The sequence below is a fragment of the Phoenix dactylifera genome, chromosome 5 (assembly GCF_009389715.1).
Source record: "Phoenix dactylifera cultivar Barhee BC4 chromosome 5, palm_55x_up_171113_PBpolish2nd_filt_p, whole genome shotgun sequence".
NCBI classification, from domain to species: Eukaryota; Viridiplantae; Streptophyta; class Magnoliopsida; order Arecales; family Arecaceae; genus Phoenix; species Phoenix dactylifera.
Window position 1 is genome coordinate 5,471,779 of NC_052396.1, and position 18,904 is coordinate 5,490,682.

General features: G+C 38.2%; 1 protein-coding gene and 1 non-coding gene across 4 annotated transcripts; one reads left to right on the forward strand and one right to left on the reverse strand.

Annotated features, from left to right (window-relative positions):
• The first annotated feature begins 548 nt into the window (after positions 1-548).
• On the forward strand, positions 549-6,940 carry LOC103723676. Of its 3 annotated transcripts, none has more exons than XR_005511943.1 (3): positions 549-1,543; positions 2,699-2,816; positions 2,996-6,940. It is a non-coding gene; the product is annotated as an uncharacterized LOC103723676 (transcript). The 3 variants fall into 3 exon arrangements; XR_005511944.1 differs by having other exon boundaries at positions 2,705-2,816; XR_005511942.1 differs by lacking the exon at positions 549-1,543 and having other exon boundaries at positions 1,553-2,816.
• A 489-nt stretch (positions 6,941-7,429) lies between these two features.
• LOC103707710 (plant UBX domain-containing protein 10) lies at positions 7,430-14,118 on the reverse strand. Its single transcript, XM_008792303.4, has 4 exons — positions 13,229-14,118; positions 10,495-10,665; positions 10,191-10,394; positions 7,430-7,963 (listed from the first exon to the last, which is right to left on the reverse strand). The coding sequence occupies exons 1-4, from the start codon at positions 14,024-14,026 to the stop codon at positions 7,733-7,735; spliced, it is 1,404 nt and encodes a 467-aa protein (XP_008790525.1). The 5' UTR covers positions 14,027-14,118; the 3' UTR covers positions 7,430-7,732.
• Positions 14,119-18,904: the final 4,786 nt, after the last annotated feature.

The following is an 18,904-nucleotide window of genomic DNA, read 5'->3' on the forward strand; positions in this document are numbered from 1 at the left end:
AACTCTAATGGTTTCAAAGAAGTATAGAAAGGCCAGATGTTGCTTTAAATTGTCCGTGGTGCAACAAGATTTCTACATATTTTTGTGTGGACAGCAATTAACAGATGCCTCTTTTATTTAAATGTGCTTTAAAATGTAGTCTATTAAGTATCTCCATCGCATAGATCACATTTTGCATCCTTTTCTTTGATGACATAACTCTGCATAAGACCATCGATCAGTTTTGTGAGCTACTCCATTGAGACTCATCATATGAAGTTGCTGAGAAGACAGCTCATGGTCGTGAGTATTGCCAAGAAGCAAGTTGTCATCAACTGCTCATTTCTCATTTCTCACTGGTTGGAAATCTTTATTGATGTTTATTTATTTTTAAAAGATTCTGAAAGATGAATAGTTTTGAGTTGCAAGTTGGATTTTCAGTTGGCACTTAGCAGTTTTGGGTGATTCCTGAATATTGTTTCACTTCATCATGCTAGCACATGTGCCTGATGTGGGTCTCAGAGGTTTCCTTTGTTCCCGCAAGACTAAATGGAGAAAACATGGTAAATTTTTTACTTCAATCAAATGTTAGTTTTCTGGAGAAGTGATAAACCCACAGTAGCTTTGCATACACAATGGAGTGTGATATCTCTGCTTTTATGCAGAGCCATGAATTTTTTTATTCAACATACTTCATAAAGTATTTGAGGACATGGTTATACTACACGACTATACTACCGATAAGTAGGAAAATCATAGTCATAAATTTCGATTTTAAATGGATGGCATGAGATGGAGAGCTCCGGACAAACTAGATGAGGTTGTAAAAGGTATATGAAAATAAGGGAATTGCATGCGATGATGGTTTAGTATCTGCAGGAGAGGATAATGTCACCTACATGGTGAATTTTAAGTATCATTTTAATTAGCTGAACATCTTTCTATATTATCACTGAAACTATACAAAAGTTTAAAGAAAGATAATAATGTTATTTGACGACTTTCTTGTCTGTAGATGGAGCAGGCAACTTTAAAGTAAACCACAGAAATTATTACCAACCAGTCTTTTTCTTTTTAATTCAAAATTAGTCAATCTTCAGAGATGATATGCTGCAGCAAGGAGTAATTTATACCAGACCAAGTGAAAAAAAAGCTTCCTATCATAAAGGGAGCTTCTATAAGAGCTGAAGTGGAACAGTCTTAGACCTTGGCCACAAAGCTTAAGTGAATCCTCTCCTGCAGGATGTGTAGCAGTAGTTTAATATCTGAAGGTAAAATTGTATTTATGTTCATATTGAAACTATCACCACCAGATTTATGACTTAATAATATTTTTTAAACATCTTCAAATGTTATTTTGTGAATCATATCAGGGACTGCACTGAAAGCAATAAAATATACTACATTTTGCTGCATGTTATAATATATACGTTATATCCCAATTCTAATGAAGCCTCCTTCTTCTGGCACAGAACACAAATCACATTTTAGCGAACTTTAAAATGGCTTGAGGGCCAAAAAGAAACTGGCCTTGGATGACTTCCAGATGGATTTGAATGTTGTGGTAATTCAATGCACTTGCACTGTTTTGTTCTGGTAATTAAGCTTTTGGGCTTCAATACTATAAAATTGTGCTTTACTCGAAATGTTCATGTGCTAAATTTGGTTATTATCTACTAATGGTTGTGTTACTTTTTAGTCAACTTAATAAGAATATACTTTTCCTGGTTTTTAGATGTTTGAAGTTGTGTTCTTTTGGGCTTGGTCAATCCTGTTTCCTGCTGCTTGAGTGGCAAGGGACTGTCTCGGGATTTGTACTAGCTAAATATCCATTCGTTTTGAATTCACTAAAAAAATCTCAGGCGAGCAAAAGCTAGTATAATGTGAATTGGGGAATTTTGGTAGTTCATGTTGCCTGAGTTCAGCGTTTTAATGGTGGGTACATAAGAGTCTTATCTGCTTTGGATTATTATGTTTGACCAATATAAATGCTCTGCATAAATTTGCGAATGACAGTCAGATAAAGAAGATGCCCTCACATCATTTACCTCTACTTCCTCTCTACACCTACCTTCTTCCTTTGTAACATCGTTTTGATGCTTTATGGTCATAAATGTGAACTTATTCATTGCACTGGATGGAATCATATATTTTCCATCTGCTTAATTGTAATGTATTTGAAATTTGTTGAATCTTTGGCTGCAATGCATGGGAAACATGTTCGTTGAAGGATGTAAGATAAACTCCATGAATTATGGTTCAGCAATCAACAGATAAAGTTAAGCTTATCAAGAAGCTCCATACGATTTTAGGCAGTCTGAGAACTCTAAAGTTGCTTGTACTTTTTTTTTCTTTTTTCTGATTTCTAGGTGTCTATGGCCAGGTAGGAGAAGGTATAAATGGTGGAGCTGCTGTTGTCAGATATGTGAAAAATTGAAATGCACTAGCAAAGCATTTATTTGCTATCATGATCTAAAGATACAGTGCTTTTTAGTCATGATTGTAGCTACTACAATATTGCTAATGTAGAATACATATTTTATTAATGAAGAATATCCAGTAATTTCACTGTCCAGATTGTCTATTATGTTGAACTGTCAAATAAGACCACCCATGAAGGTGAAGTTTGGCATTATTTTGAGAAAGTAAATCTGGATGTTGAATGGCAATGCTCAAGTCTCGAAGCTTTATTCTGACAGACTTCCTCTCTTAATTGAAGTTGCAGGTTGCAGGAGAATTGGATTGGCATTGCCATCAATTGAAGGGTTTTGATTATGCGCAATCGTTTGAAACAAGATAAAACTGATGGGTTATAAGGAGCTTGACCTAGGCATTAGGTAACTTCATTGTTCTCTGGGATTTTAATATTGTTTGCTTTTGGTCAACACATACAATGTACCCTGATTGTGATGTTTTCATATTTTTTTATTGGTCATAAAGAGCGAATAATTTGTTGAATTGTATTTCCCTTGTTTTCATGATACTTAAACTTCTTTTCTTTTTTATGTATTTTCAGTTATATAGAAATGGTTCAGTTCCAAATAGTTTGAGCAGAAGGAAGGAAACAGAGAAAGCATATGCTAAATATATATATGTTTTTATGAAGATAACAATAAATGATGCTGCAATTTTGTTAAAATGGCAGCACCAGGGGATTAACACATTGTAGCTGGACTACATGTTTTTACACCTAGTCTTATGTGAGTATGTTTCTGTACAAAGCGATAAGATGTTACTTTGTGTATTAATATCTGCTAATTTTTGAAAATCAACGCTACAGTGTTGGCCTTCATGATTAAAATTTTTGGAGCAATGTTGATTGATTCATAGAAAAGGTGAATTTTGTAAACTTGTCGAATGGTGTGAGGTAATTTGATGATTCTGTCACCTCACCCCCTCCCCCCCCCGGGGAAAAAATTGACAGCCAAAGTTCTAGTTTTTTTAAAAAATTTACTTAGATGTGGCGTGCATGCTTTCAATGTGAGCACTGTTGGGTGACAAAAAAACATCTCACACAAAAGAATTAGATAATGGATATATAGAACTCCTATTGCTTCCCTTTATCCTTTTTGAACTGCCATGGTATAGGTTTGCCAAATTAAGGAGCGTTTTGGAAAGTTGTACGACAACCGTGTGACCTTTTTGCTGTGAATATTTTGTGTTACTGAAGTTTTCAACTTCAAAGCATCTTGGCTTCCCAGGTTTAGGTATCGCTGTCATAGCTTATTAATGGCCATACCTTTTTTTTCGTTTTTTTGTGATGTAAAACAATGGCCATACTTTGAAATCAGAGTTCTTCTATAATTACTGCCTTTCCACAAATTTTCCTGAGAGGGAGGACTTGGGAATCTATTATGAAAACAAACAAGAATTATAATCTTGCCTGTTGATGTATATATTTTCTGATTTTACTTGATATGGCATATCATACTTTAAATTAACTCTCAAAAAAATAGCCTGATCTGGTGTTTTAGTTTAGTTGGTTGTTAGAGCTGGTTTTGGTGAGAACTAGTTTTAGAGAAATAAAATTAGGTGGTGTGAATAAGACATGGTTTTATGGTTTTTCAATCTATGGTGTATTTGGTTGAAGCCTTGAAGGTTTTAAATTTGCTTGCTTATTAGGGTTTGAAGGTGTGTCTTTTGTAAAGTGGACAAGGTTACTCTTGCCAACGTGAGAGAGTGATGAAATTAATATTGATAATCATAAAAAAAAATATTTTACAGCATATGATATTACTGACCAGAATATTAATTTGGTAAAAGATATAATACTCAACTCAACTAAGCCTTAATTCTATATGTCCGATGCTTATTTTTGGTACTAGCTAATCACAAAAACCATTCACAAATATATGTTTCATTAATCTGCAGATTGCAGAAGATATTGGATGCTGACATAAATTGAGGTAGACTGTTGCAAGGCTAAGTTTAAGATTGAATATCATTGAGTAAAATCAATAGATAGTGATCTAGAATATCCAAAATGCCGATAGGCCAAAAATTGTCTTTTGAAGACCTCTTGCATTGCATTCTTGCCTATGCATCAATCTGCCCAACTTTCTGATTTATGGACTAAAAGCAATTTAAAAAGTTTGATTTTGGTTTTTATATGATTTACGATGCCCAGATCAGGGTCAGTGGTTTTGGGTTTTAATTTTTATAGCTTACAACTCATTTTGGAGCACTAGCTCTATTTGTGTCATCCATCTTGGGACAACTTGATTTATTGTTTAGGGGCCTTAAAAACATTGTGGGCAATATAGATTTTTTAGTTCATGTCCATTGGTTTGGAGTTACATTCTGCAGTCCCCATCTTTAAATTTTATCCTACAGGTTTTGCCCTCAGATTTGTTTGACCTCATGATAGCCTCTCTCTGCTATGTACACCAGAGCTAGAGTACATTCTCTGCAGCAAAGTCAATGACAATGGATGTTGATGTGCACCAGGATTGGTGGTTCTGAGGTGATACTCTAATTGATTAATAACTATGGAAACATGCACCTATCTGAAGGCTAAGATAGCTAATATAGGAATTAATTTTGATGCACATCAACAGCTTGCGACTTAATGAGAAGTGTGTAACATATGGTTCCATATCCAATCCAGTTGGAAGGGGAAAGCTTTGCCTTGAAAGAGAAGCCAGATAGTTGGAGCTTTGTTGCTGAAGCATCAGGTGTACGCCAAATGGATGATTCCAATAAAGCAATGGTATTCTGATTCATGTTGGCTGAAAAAATCTGCATTATTATTCATTTTCAATATGCGTTAATGTCATAGTCATTCCTCTAAATTATAAATCTGATTAAGTAGTTATTAAATTTTGTCAATCTCATCATGACTTGATGCAACAAGAAAATAATCTATGAATTTTGGCTTTTAAGCATTTTCAATTTTGTAAATCATATTAATGGTATGAATTCTCATATCAGATGGCCCGACATATATTTTACAATATAGGAATTGGCTGAGCTGGGATTGTAGCTTAATAATACATACATATATGCTTCAATCTGCATTATGTTTATGTATGTACTAATGATGATGAGTTTTAGAATATGAGCTTCATTTGATTCGCAGCCGCAATCAAAAACATATCATTAACGATAACATGGTCTCATAGATCAGTCATGTTTTAGTGACTGCAAGTAGTTACCTCTTTGTAAAGGAGGCTCTAAAAATAATTTGAGGGGAGCAAAAGTACAAGCTTTATTTAAACCTCCACCCACATCCTCCACGTTTGTGCATGTCCAAATTAGTTTGAACACTCCTATCAAAATCACTTTCTTGTGTTACATTGTGTTTAATGTAGATGGGGAGAAAAATTGAGTTGCCTGAGGACAAGGTACAGCTGGGTTGGACTTAATTACACATGTTTTATGAGCGACAATGAAGTGGTAATTGGAAGGATTTCCATAGATGCAATTTGGTATACTACTGAGTACTGACCCTCCTTTGATCTGGTAGGTTCTTCTAGCTATAACCTTGAAATTCATCTTTGTCATAACTCATAAGTTAACTCTTCTAAAAGACAATGGGTTTATCAACATTTTATGGTCTTTATAATTGTCACCTACTTCATATATTTGAAATATTCTTTATAATTTTTTTTCATCAAACTGGGTCTAGCAGCAAAATTTTACATGTTATGTTCTTTTCATTACATTCTCTTTACCATTGGGCCAAAATGCTGGCGAGGCTTGCTCACCAAGTATTGCAGAAGGCGCTAACTTGGTATCTCCGTGGAGACAATCTGTTAATATCCTGTATTAAGCCTTGCAGAATTGGCAAAGATTGGGAGGGAGGCTCTGGATTGGGTGATATAATGCTAGAGGCTTGGAGGCTACATCAGGAGTTGGACCCTTTCTGCAGCAAACTGAGTTTCCAGACAAGCTCTTTACCGTTGCTTAACCCTACTGCTGTGGCTGGGCTACAAGTTGGTGGGTGCTGGTGGAGGTGGTTTTGCTTTGGTACTTGCAAGAACCCTCATTTTGCACAAGAGCTAACACGAGCACTCGAAGAATCTTCAGATCTTGATGTAATGTACAACTGGAGCATATACTTATCCTATCAGCTGCTTAGTATTTTTTGCATATTTAGCTATTCTCTTTTGCTGGAGGTATGCACATTTTTAGCCCAAAGAATCGAACTCACAATATGCGTCGGAACAGGACATCGGATTGACAGGCTTTCTGCTGTATTGCTGCATGGAACTATCACTTCATACCCATTTTGGTGGTTGCAGACAGCCAGGGGCTCACAGTGGAGCTGCTGGTATTCATAATCACCCTACACTTTCCAGTTGCAATCATTGCTGTAGTTTATGACAAGCGGTTAAACCATACTGTTCGAGTCTATATCACAGGAGACTGGATACGAGTATTTGATCTATTCAATTTTTTAAACTGTGTAAGCATCGGCGAGATTCGATAAAAATGTTCATCCTTTGGTGTTAGTGTTTCATATGTTTGGCTTTAAATAGATCCAATAGTGGAATTCTATTGTAGGTGCTCAAGTTCCAATCTCAAGATTTGTTAGCCTGTCTTTCTGGTGGTTCTTGGAAAAAACCAGCATGCACACTTCCTGGCTCAAGGAGGCGATGTTGGTGATGTGAGCTTTTCTGGTGCTCTTTATCAAATGGCAGAGGGACCAACCACCGTGGCTGTCTCGGGTATATAACAAATCATCCGCCATTGTTTTGCCTGGATTTCACATAGTTTTCAATAAGTTGAAGAGAATTTAAGTAATAATCTGTTCTTCATTCTCAAGTATGATCGTTAGTAATCTAATACATCAAGCTAAGAAGTCACGCTAAATTAAGACAATCAGTTCTTCTGAATAGCCCCTCTGAAATCAAAATTTTTGTGAGATGTGTTGTTCATAGTGCGGTGTACCATGACCTGGTAACTGAAGTAAGATTTGACAGGATCAAAATACAGCAAAAGCCTTTTACTCAAGAGGAATGTTAATTTTATGAGATTATTGCACGGCCAGACAAGCTGATAATGTGATCCTATGTATTCCAAAGTCACTTTATTGTACAAGAGGGAAAAACGCCAAATTGAAATCTCCATAAGTGTAATTGAAGGATCAACAAGATAGCCTAAATTACAGAGGACAGTATATTAGGGAATGTTCACACAATGAAGTACTTTCCTCTACTTTCCTTGTATCAAAAGGAAGTAAAAGAAATATCTACAGTGAGCATAAAACTTCAGGTTTAACCACCAAGACCTCATCCCCTCATAATGCAGATCATGAGTCCACCTCAACAAACAGGCTTGCTTGTGGATGCAAACCTGCTTCCTTTAATGTCAGCGAATGCTTCTCTGGACCATAGGAGACGCGAGGGAAGTTTGAAACCAGGCTGTATTTCTCAGCTTTTAAGCAATCCAGAGAATCAACATAGTCATAGAGGGAGCTGATCGTAGCTGAACTGTGGAACCTCCTTTCCTTGCGCTCTCCAGTAGGAAATCGCACAAGAACCTGATGACAAGCCCAACAATTGCATCAGCTTCAATCTCCAATAGGTAGTTGGAGATTTCAAGTGCTACCATGTACCACTTGACCATGAAAAAATTACAATCATTAACCATAACACTTATCTATGAAACAAAAGAAGGCTGAAAAGGAAATATCCTAGACAAGCCAACAGTGGCATTTTGTCATATAACATAAATAACACGAAGTAAAGGACAAGTTCGTGATATAACATAAATAACACGAAGTAAAGGACAAGTTCGTGATATAACATAAATAACACGAAGTAAAGGACAAGTTCGTGATATAACATAAATAACACGAAGTAAAGGACAAGTTCGTGAAATAACATAAATAACACGAAGTAAAGGACAAGTTCGTGATATAACATAAATAGCACGAACTAAAGAACAAGTTCGTGATATAACATAAGTAACACGGACTAAAGAACAAGTTTGTGATATAACATAAATAACATGAACTAAAGAACAAGTACAACACACACGGGGGAGGGGGGAGGGACGGAGAATATTTTAAGAATAGTCATAACATGGACCAATTTTAACTATAGGTTTACATGCACTCAAGAACAAGTTTGTGATATAACATAAATAACACGAAGTAAAGAACAAGTACAACACCCAGGGATTTTTTTTTTTTTTTTTGGGGGGGGGGGGGGGGTAATAGTCATAACATGGACCAATTTTAACTATAGGTTTACGTGCACTCAGTCCAGTAGGTCAATGTAAATGCGCAATTGGCACACTTGGATATCATCCCTCTCCCCCTCCCTCCCTTCCTCTCTCCCCCTCTCTCTCTATTCCTCTCTCCCCTTCACCGGACCCCCTATTTCTGTATGCCCCGGAACGATATGGCACGGACCTGTACCATGCCAAACCGATTGCCAATCGATACGATCTTTGATACTGGTTCGGTGAACCTTGCCGCAACCACTGTCACCATTGTCGCTGCCTTTATTATATTGTCAGTGCCTCCACCACTGCCACCATCATCGTCATCACCTTCGTCATACCACCGCCGCCCTACCACTAACACCACCAGCGCCACCATTAACTCCGTTACGGCTAATATCACATCCGCCACCATCACCATGCTTATATTTAAAAAAAAAATTGACTATACAAAACATGTTTATATTTTCAAAAATTCAAAAAGAAACTGGCAACAGAATTTTATTTTTCTGTTTTTTGAAAATGGAAAAGAAGAAAGTGATGCCAAACAATACCATAATTTAGTATTTTGTGACTACTTCTATAAAAAATACTATTTTACATGTTGCAGGGAAAACATATTCAAGTTTCCCCATGCTTTGCCTTTTAACTGAAAACTGGTTCACTGGGCGATAGTAATTTAATAAGCATTTGAACCTAGGCAACTCCACTGACAAGTATTCTCTCCATTTCGATGAAGGAGGAAGAAAGGAAAAGGTGACAATTGGCACCAAAACAAAAACGCCACCATTTAGCTAGCAATAGATTTCATCAGCTCGCATACAGAATCACTGGTTGCTTTCAAGCAACAGGCTTACTTTGAGGCCTGCATCGGGTAAGCACGTTTATGGACATCACCACATCAGATTTCTCTCTTTTACAAACTCAGTGACCACAAACAAGATAATAATTTAATTCTATGTGAATTATGTGCAGAAGAACATTATCATCTACTTTATTAGGTGAATTCAAGTCCACTAAATGCCCTAATATGCAGACATACAATTTTCTGTAGCACTGCAATAAAACCTAAGCACCAGGGTTTATCTTTACCTTTTCACTTTTTCCTGGTAAACTACCTTTCTACTTTGACTATTGTGGATTGATCAATTAAAAATATGTGACTGCAGCATGAGCATAACACCTATAACTTAATTTATAAAGAATGAAATTGTAAGAGCATAGAGCAAATAACACAGAATTTGCAAACGCATGAAGGTATATATTTTTTTAATTTTTTTCTGAGTAACCAGCATGACAAAATACATCAAATATGGACTAATCTTTTTGTTGGCAGATTTTGAGGGAACATATCAAATCCATTACAGAAGATAAGAGGCATCTTGGGATATTTTGTTATTTTTTTCTCCAGGTAGATAGTAATTTAATAAGCTATCATTGCTAAACTTACAGACATTGATGAAGATCAAGATTTCAGTTAGTAAATGAAAGCATACAAAATGAAAAAAGAAAAATACAAAATTGAGCTTGAAAGAACTTACCTGTGTAACATCTGGCCCTTTTTCAGGTTCAATGCCCAGTGACATCGCTTTCTCTTGCCGCCTCCTAGCTAAAGCAGCTTCTTTCTCAGCAGCTTCACGAGCTGCTCTTTCCCTAGCCTCCTCTTCCTCCTTGCGCTTCTTCTCAGCTTCTGCTGCTTCTCTCTCCAACCTCTCTTGTTCTTCTTTCCTCTGACGCTCTCTAGCCTGATTTACCAGACAAGTTCATAAAGTTTCAGATGCAAGCGATCTGAACAAACAAAGCAATGAAGGAAATCAAAAGACTGAAGAAAGAAAAGCTAGATACTTGGTCGGCTTCAAGTGCAGCTCTATATGCAGCATCTTGCTCTTCTCTCAGGCGCTGGTTGTTTCTCCGTTCTTCTGCCTCAAGCCGTGCTGTAACTAGAGATGGTGTACACTCTTCTATCACTCGTTGAAGGATTGCAAGCATTTCATCAGAAGACTTGGGTCCTTCAATCTGAAAAAATGTAAGATATGAGACAATCTCTTTTTTTTCCTCAAGAAAAAAGCTATCAGCATAGAAGTATGGAATTTCATTATGCATAACAGGCAAAGACATATCAGTTACAATATTTTTTTGCAAATCATCCAAACAAATTGTGAAATATAAATTAATTTTTAGTATCATCAACTTGGTTCACCTATTGTATAGAGGTATATTACACGCAATGCAAACTATCCATTCCCATTCAACCGAACTTGAAGGAAATATCTTGCAAGCATGCAATTAAAAAAAAAAAAGAATCAAAGCAGTGCATCCAATCCATAGCTTGACGATCACATAAAAGAAGCGGAACAGTCATCTCATCCAGTCAGGATGTATCCATAATCTAATGGGGAAAATAATCAATCTATGATTTCTATCAGATTGTCTTCCCTTCTCTAGTTATTCACTTTATGTTTCATTTCCCCATATTCTCTTGTAAAACATCACTGTAATTTTCTTGATACTTCTATAATAAACTGGGGGAAGTTTCTCACTTCCTCCACTTTCCATTCTAAAAGAAAAAAAGAAAAAAAGCAATTGTAATAGCAGATAATATAATTACAAATATATAATTTTCCTCTGGAGGACCTTCCATAGCTGAGAAAGGTACTTTGCAGCCAGGTGGCAACAGGAGAACTCAGTATCACATATCACCCCATCCCTAGCTTATCCCGAATATCTTATTTCTTCAAAGCCATGACAGCCACCAGGTAATATGAAAAATGTGCTCCCACCTTCTAGTTAGGGCCTTGGCCTTGGAACAAGAAGATAGCTCTAAACAAAGAACAAGATCCCTTTAACTCAATCCAGTAAATTCCCCCAGCTTTTTGACTTGTTGCAGTAGCTCTTAGCTGAATTTACAACAATTTAATTTGTCACTGTCTCCTTAGATGGTAGCATCGACACTCTTGTTAAAGATTATTATATTGTGAGTTCTTTCAAAAAGCTAATCATACAAAAAAAAAAAACTTTTGACCAAACCACGTTTAAAGAAATATGCCTGGAACTTGATAAAACTTGCAAATCAAGGCAAGGAAAGAGACCCAGGGGCATCCATATCAGACACTGTTCATGGCTTGTGCTTTCCTTAAGTAAAGCATGCACCTCATACTGAATTTCAAGGCAAAGAAAAGATCTATTCTGTACTATAAAACTAGATCAAAAAATCCATATTCTCTAGATCAACTCCTTTCCTCATTTTCCTTTTCCCAAGACTATGTGGACCGATGAATTTAACAATTGTAACAAAGGATGATTTTGCCACATCGAAACTATTGAGGAAAATCAATATATTGCTTATGTAGCTTATCCTTTAGATCTTTTTGAAGAAGATTCTATTACTAACATGTTTACTTCCATTGTGAGTAATGCATTTGGTTTCAAATCCCTACAAGTTCTATGTTTGGAGGATCTGCGATGCATGGCAAATTAGCTATGAAGAAAACTTTTTGTTAATAAGGTTCAATCCCTTTGCATTTTTCTTTAATTTATAATAGTACTCTTCATCATCCTAACTTCCACTATGTTCCAATTATTCAATTTTTTATTAAAAAAACAAATAAGCACTTATGAAAATGTAAAATTTGTATTCTAATGAAACTCTATATGGAAGGCATTAAAAGCACTTCTAAACACAACTATAGTGTCCTAAACCTTTTCTTAGCCCAATCCATACTAAGTGCAAATCCTCCACAATCCTAGTTGTAGGAAATTCCTACAGTTAGGAGATGGGCAAAATTTTAATTGTCCTACTGCTGTGGCCTGCATATGGTACACCCTGAAGGTTAGATATAAATAGAAGAGAATCTCATTTAGATTCTTTTGTGGCTCAACAAATCTGTCGTTTGTAGGCATTTCCATCTTTAGATAATAAACCTACTCGCAATAGGAATCAGAAAAGTACTAGAAAAATAGATCAAAAATTTAGCAAGAAAGTTGAAAGACAATAGAAAGTAAAATCCTAAAAGACTAAAAATTGATACACCCATTCAGATCCCCATTGGGGACATCACAATGCTGACAGGTGGTGAGAAAGGTTATCTAGAAAGGATATTCATCACTGGAATGTATAAAATATGTGCTCACAACTGTTAAAAATGCCACAATAACTGCAGAAGCCGTATCCATTATGGGGACTTCGAAAATTCATATAACAGTGGATGCAAATATTAACATTCTACGATTATTTTTGACATCCTTTTAATATAATTTGGTGCAACCATCATACAAAAATTATTTCACATATACAGAGCTTCTCATATATGATCAATTACGTATCAGTGGTTCAAAACACCTATTCTGATAATATCCCTGAAGAATTTTCAAAATCACGTAGCCCATAATTGACAGTTGGGTCTGTTCGCATCAAATTCTGCCATTTCCCTTCACTCTCCATAAGAATCTAAAGGAATAAAACCCAAAGCTATAGTTCAGGACATTAAGGAAGAAAAGCTCAACGTATAAATGTAGCAAGATCAATGTAAGCTAGTCCCCAAATTCCATAGTTTAACAAAGAAATTGTAAAAGAAATTACCTGCTGGAGGAGAACAATGCGCTGGTTGGTAGAGGACATGACAACAGCACAGAAGGGGAACCGAGATGCCTTGAGGCTGTTGCTCATCTTGAACCCTTCCGTCCTCCTTATGCTCCCGCCCCAAGCCACAAAGTTCTCGTTCACAAACGCTGCCACCGGAGCCGAACACAGGCATCCCGAGCAGAAGGCCGGCACGTCCGGATGGTCCGGCGAGTGCAGGTACACGAACAAAAGCTTGTACTCCCGCTGGGACCGCTGGAGCGCGTCCATGAACCCCTCCGCCACGAACCGGATCCCAGCGCCGGCCCCTCCAAAGTCCCTCTCGAAGGTCGCGACGAAGTCCGCGGCCTCGGCGGTAGACGCCGAGACGGGGATCAGCCGGTCAGCCTCGGCTCCGCGTGGTGCGGCGAAGCCGAGAAGGTTGAGGGAGCGGGAGAGGACGCCACCGGCGATCCAGACGCCGAGGCCGACGGCGCCGGTGATGAGGCCGATGCCGCCTGAGACGACGTAGAAGGGGAGGGTGATGAGCTTCCAGGCGAGGCCGGGCGCGGCGCGGTCGCCGGCATCTTGGCGAGCAAGAGAGGACTCGGCCGGATTGGAACCACCGCCACCATCGACGCCGGCAGTGAAGGCGGAGGGATTAGTGGAGGAAGAGGGACTGGAGGAGGAGGTGAAGGCGGAGATGGCGAGCTCGAGATCCCAGTTGTGGGCGGAAAGGATCTCGGCGCAGAGATCGGGGTCGTCGAGGCCGGTGATGGCCTGGAAATAGGCTAATTTTTCCTCGAAGCCCTCGGCCATGGCGGGCTCTTGATCCCTCGGCGACGATCTCTGGGACCCCGGGGGTTAGGGTATGGGCGGGCAGGACAAGGAGGCAGGACTCTTTCGGTAAAGAAGGGTGCGGTAGGGGGGTCCGGAGAAGACCAGGGGCAAACCTGTCAATGGGTCGGGTCTGAACCTTACCGACCCGGCCCGCAACCAGATCCGGCTCCTTACTCGACCACCCGACCCGATCCATTATCCGATTTTACCCGAAAACAACCCGTTAGTATGTGCTTCCACTCCTCTCATCCGATTTCAAGTCCCATAAACACTTTTCTTTCTGGTTCTAAAGAGACGCGTTTTTATAATAATATGGATCCACTTCCCATGCAAATTTCCATGTCTTCTTTTTCTTGGAAATAGACATGCAATATCCCTTGTCAGAAAGGGACCAATCCAAAACAAAGGCAAAGCTCATCAGTGGTTCCTACTCCTCTCTTGTGGCATTTTGTTTGGTCAAGGTAGGAGAATCCAACTTCTGTCATCCATTTATTCCTTCCTAGAACGTTTCCATGACAATGTCAGAGAATGTGTGGAATGTTGAGTGAACAAGAAATGGAGAAAGCTTATAGACACCAACTGATTCTCCATACAGGGTGAAAATATTTGCAGCAAGTGTCATGCTACCAAGCACCAATGCAGAGCCGGCCCAATCCTTAGGCGATTGAGGCGGTCGCTTAAAGCCCCGGTCCAAAGAAAGCCCAATGCAGGAAATGCCTCAAAGATAAAACAGAAAGAAAAAAGACCTCCCTTAGTGAGTTCGCCTTAGGCCGGCTTATTGCAGAAAAGATCTCAAACAAAAAAGAAAAAAAAGAAAAAAATGTCCCTCTTAGCAAGTTCGCCTTAGGCTCCCAAATGTATTGGGCCGCTCCTGCACCAATGTATACCTGCTTAAATACTTGTCCAAAATGGCAAGAGGGGATTGGTGCAATCTTGCCAGGGAGCTGTTGAATTTCACAGAGCTCCATGTCAATACCATCAAGAAGACAAGAACCCACATTAAAGCAGGCAATTCTATAGCCTCCATATGTTCATATCACTGATAAGTGGACAGGTGATGCAGAAAGATCCAGTCTGCAGCTCTTTCTTTTATCTCCCGGTTGAGCCATCATCTGCCACTGTTGCATTCTTCGGAAATCCCATTAAGCTTTCGTTCGAGATATTTAATGCAGTTTGGTTTGTCAGACAACATTTTGATGGGAAGAAATCTGAGCTTCTTTTGGAGGTAGGAGAATTTTAAATTTTTAATCTAAATTTAAGGGTGGCATCATTTTTTTCCCTTTTTTTTGTCGGATCAATAAAAAGTGGCACCATTTGATAACAGTCTCGTTACATTCTTTTGTAGGAATAGATCACTGTCCTTCAACTCTCCAAAGACCATTACGTTGAAATTTATTGCGGTTACATGGACATTAGGCAAGGAAACTATTTGCCAACATCTACTGAATTCTGTTTCCAAACTACAAAGACAGAAACTCAAAAATGGTCATTATAATTGCTTGAGATTTGCAATTCCGCAGGACTTGTCTTTGAAAGCAGATATCTACTATACAAGCTGGACGGGGGCCCTGAAATTGTGCATTAAACACGACAATCACTGGTAGAATGGCAACTTCCACACTCTCCTTCCATAGGGGCGACAATTAGTTCAACTACCACTTGAACTTGTTCCACAGAAATTTCTCCATCCCAGTCTGCCATTAAGGCTTCACCTAAGGGGAGACCAAAACTCAAACAAACTTACAGTAAATGAATGAAATCTCAGACATTTAATACTTCTGCAGAAATGCTAAGCTCATTGAGCATGACTCCAGCTGTCTGGAATCAAATTGCGAACAACTCTGTCTGCTCTGCTTACTGCAAGAGCTGAGCTGCTCCCAATCCTCACCATCAAAGCAGTTGGCAATTTTGCATGTCACCCATATGAACTGCCACAATTTAACTCAATTCTTTTGTCCTTGTGTGAGGATTGTATGTGTTTAGTCCTACATCGGTTATATACTGGATAAATCTTGACTCCTTATATAAGATCAAGGAACCCAAATAATACCTTCCAGCTACTTTTTCATCTCTCTCTTTTGAAAACTCCAACCAAATAAGAAGTATTTTTTTTGTTTTTCCATTGACTGCACATTTTCCGCGAACTAAACGAGTCCATAATAGTAAGGGTTACAACCCAACAACCACACCCCCAAAGATCCTCTATGGTGCATGTTTTGGACATCGGAGAGCTGTGCATGGTCATATAGCAACAACAACAGCATCAACCAAAAAAAAAAAAATTTATTTTCTAGAAAAAGAAGATTACCCGAAGACTTTGGACATAATGAACACCATATGCAAAACCCTGGCATTTGGATATCCTTGGGCCCTATCTGGCTCTTCAGTCAGACATAATGGCAGACGGGAAAGGATGGAGTAACTACTTACTTGGATGCTCCTGTCCTGGCTATGATAGATGTTTTGGTTAATGAAAATCTGGCTCTACATGCAAAGAAGATGATAGTCCGGGCTTCATGGTTCATTCAAGGCTCAGGCTTAGAGTTGGGCAACGGGCCGTGCCGGGCCGGCCCGGCCCAGGCCCACCGGGCTCGAGGTCTAAACGGGCCGTGCTTGGCCCGGCCCATTCAGCACGGAACGGCAGCCCGGCCCGGCCCCAGGCCCGTCTATTGACGGGCCGGGCCGGGCACGGCACGAGACGGGCCGTGCCTGGCACGGCCCGCAACGGGCGCAAACGGGCCGTGCCAGGCACGGCCCGTCTGGTGAGGGGGAGAGAAAAATAGCCGTTTCCAACGGCTATTTGGAAAAATTCCAATTTTACCCCTCCCAACAGTCCAAAAACGGCTAAATTGAGGGGGTATTTTGGGAAAAAAAATTTTGGCTTCTATAAATAGCCCTTTCCTCCCTCATTTTCACCACACCAAACCAACTATTCTCTCCTTCTCTACTACTATTATTTCTCTCTTCTAAAGTGCTCTTCTAGCAATTTAATTTTTAGTTTGCATTTAGCAAGTGTTCAAGTGCTACACAAGAGGAGGTTCCTGTTGAGAAGAGAAGGTCACTCCTGTTGAGAGCACAAGAGGAAGCTCAGAATCTCGGCTCTGCCTCTGCCCTCCGACCCTCTACTCAATTCCTCCTTGTGGTTAGTTTTTATTTTTTGAATTCATCAATTTAGATATGTCATCTTTTGAGGAAAGTCAGTTTGGCATTCCTCCTGTTTCTGAGGGAGAAGAAACTAATCCCCAACCCCATGTTCCTAGTTCCTCTAGAACTAGTGAACCGAGTGAAGATCAAACCTCTTCTCGTAAGAGGACTAGTGCTGTATGGAATGAATTTGATAGAGTTATGGTTGATGGAGTCTGGAAAGCTAAATGTAAAAAATGTGCCAAACTTTATAGTTGTAGTAGTAGTGGGGGAACATGGCATTTAAAAAGACATCAAGAGAGTCATAGGATGCATGATTCTCATGCTCAAACTCAAAGTACCCTTAATATACAAGGGGGATCACTTGTAGGTAATTTTGCATATAATCATGAAAATCAAAGAAAAGCACTTGTAAAATGGATAGTTAAGGATGAATTACCTTTTAGTTTATGTGAATCTTTTAATTTTGAAGAATATGTTCAATTAAACCTACAACCTGCTTACAAAAGAACTAGTAGGCGTACATTTAGAAGAGTAACTATGACTAACTTTTTAACAATGAAACAAAGTTTAATTGAAACACTTTCTACTTTAAATGTAAAAATTTCATTAACTTCTGATATTTGGTCAGCATCTGTAGGTAGTAATTGTTTTATTGCCATTACTGCTCATTATATTGACAATGATTGGCAATTAAATAAACGTATTCTTGCTTTTCGTGCTTTTGATTTTCCACATTCTGGGCAACAAATTTCAAATATCATTTATCAAACTGCATGTTCATATAATATTAATGATAAAATTATGTCTATTACTTTTGATAATGCATCTAATAATAATTCTGCTGTTGCATTATTAAAAGACTCATTGCATCCCATGTTAGATGGAAATTTATTGCATATTAGATGTGCATGTCATATCTTAAATCTTTCTGTTCAAGCTGGCATGGGCATGATTCAAGATGTGATTGGTAAAATTAGAAATGCAGTTTCTTTTATTCATGCTTCAAGATCAAGACTTCAAGAATTTAAGGAACTATGTATAAATCATGGTAAATGTTTTAAAAAATTTAAACTTGATGTAATTACTCGTTGGAACTCAACATATAGCATAATACATGATGCATACCCATATAAAAACTTATTAAGTGCATATATTAATGATCGTGGATTAGGCTTTACATTGACTGAAACTGATTGAAATAAAAGAAAAATTTTGGAAGATTTTTTGCTTAGATTTTATAATGCTACCAATGTTCTTTCTGGTATTTATTATCCAACTTCATGTTCATTTTTACAACAAGCATATATAATTAGTCAAAAATTTGCAGAATATAGATATGATGATGTTTTAATGCCTATTATTGACTTAATGGAATCTAAATGGAATGAGTATTGGGACAAGATATGTCCTATGCATAACTTAGCTGCTGTATTAGATCCTAGAGTTAAATTGAATGACGTGCTAATTTTACTTGATGCATACTGTGAAAATATGATTAAAGATCCTGAACCTGCTAAAAATGAGGTAAAACAACTTCTTTATGATATTTATGCTATATATGATGAAAAAATTCGTGGATCTAGATTCTCCGTACAAAGCTCTATTTCTTCTTCTAGTAGTTCCCGTTCGTCATCTATTTTTTCATTCATTACACAGAGAAAACAAACGCATGCTTTAAGTTCATCTTCATCTTCTTCATCTTTAAGTAGT

Excerpts from the sequence above, each read along its gene's own strand:
- LOC103707710 (XM_008792303.4), bottom strand. The coding sequence starts at position 14,026 with ATGGCCGAGGGCTTCGAGGAAAAATTAGCCTATTTCCAGGCCATCACC. Across the intron at positions 10,395-10,494 it reads CTGCACTTGAAGCCGACCAA|GCTAGAGAGCGTCAGAGGAA; the intron begins GTATCTAGCTTT and ends CTGGTAAATCAG. Across the intron at positions 7,964-10,190 it reads AAGGGCCAGATGTTACACAG|GTTCTTGTGCGATTTCCTAC; the intron begins GTAAGTTCTTTC and ends GCTTGTCATCAG.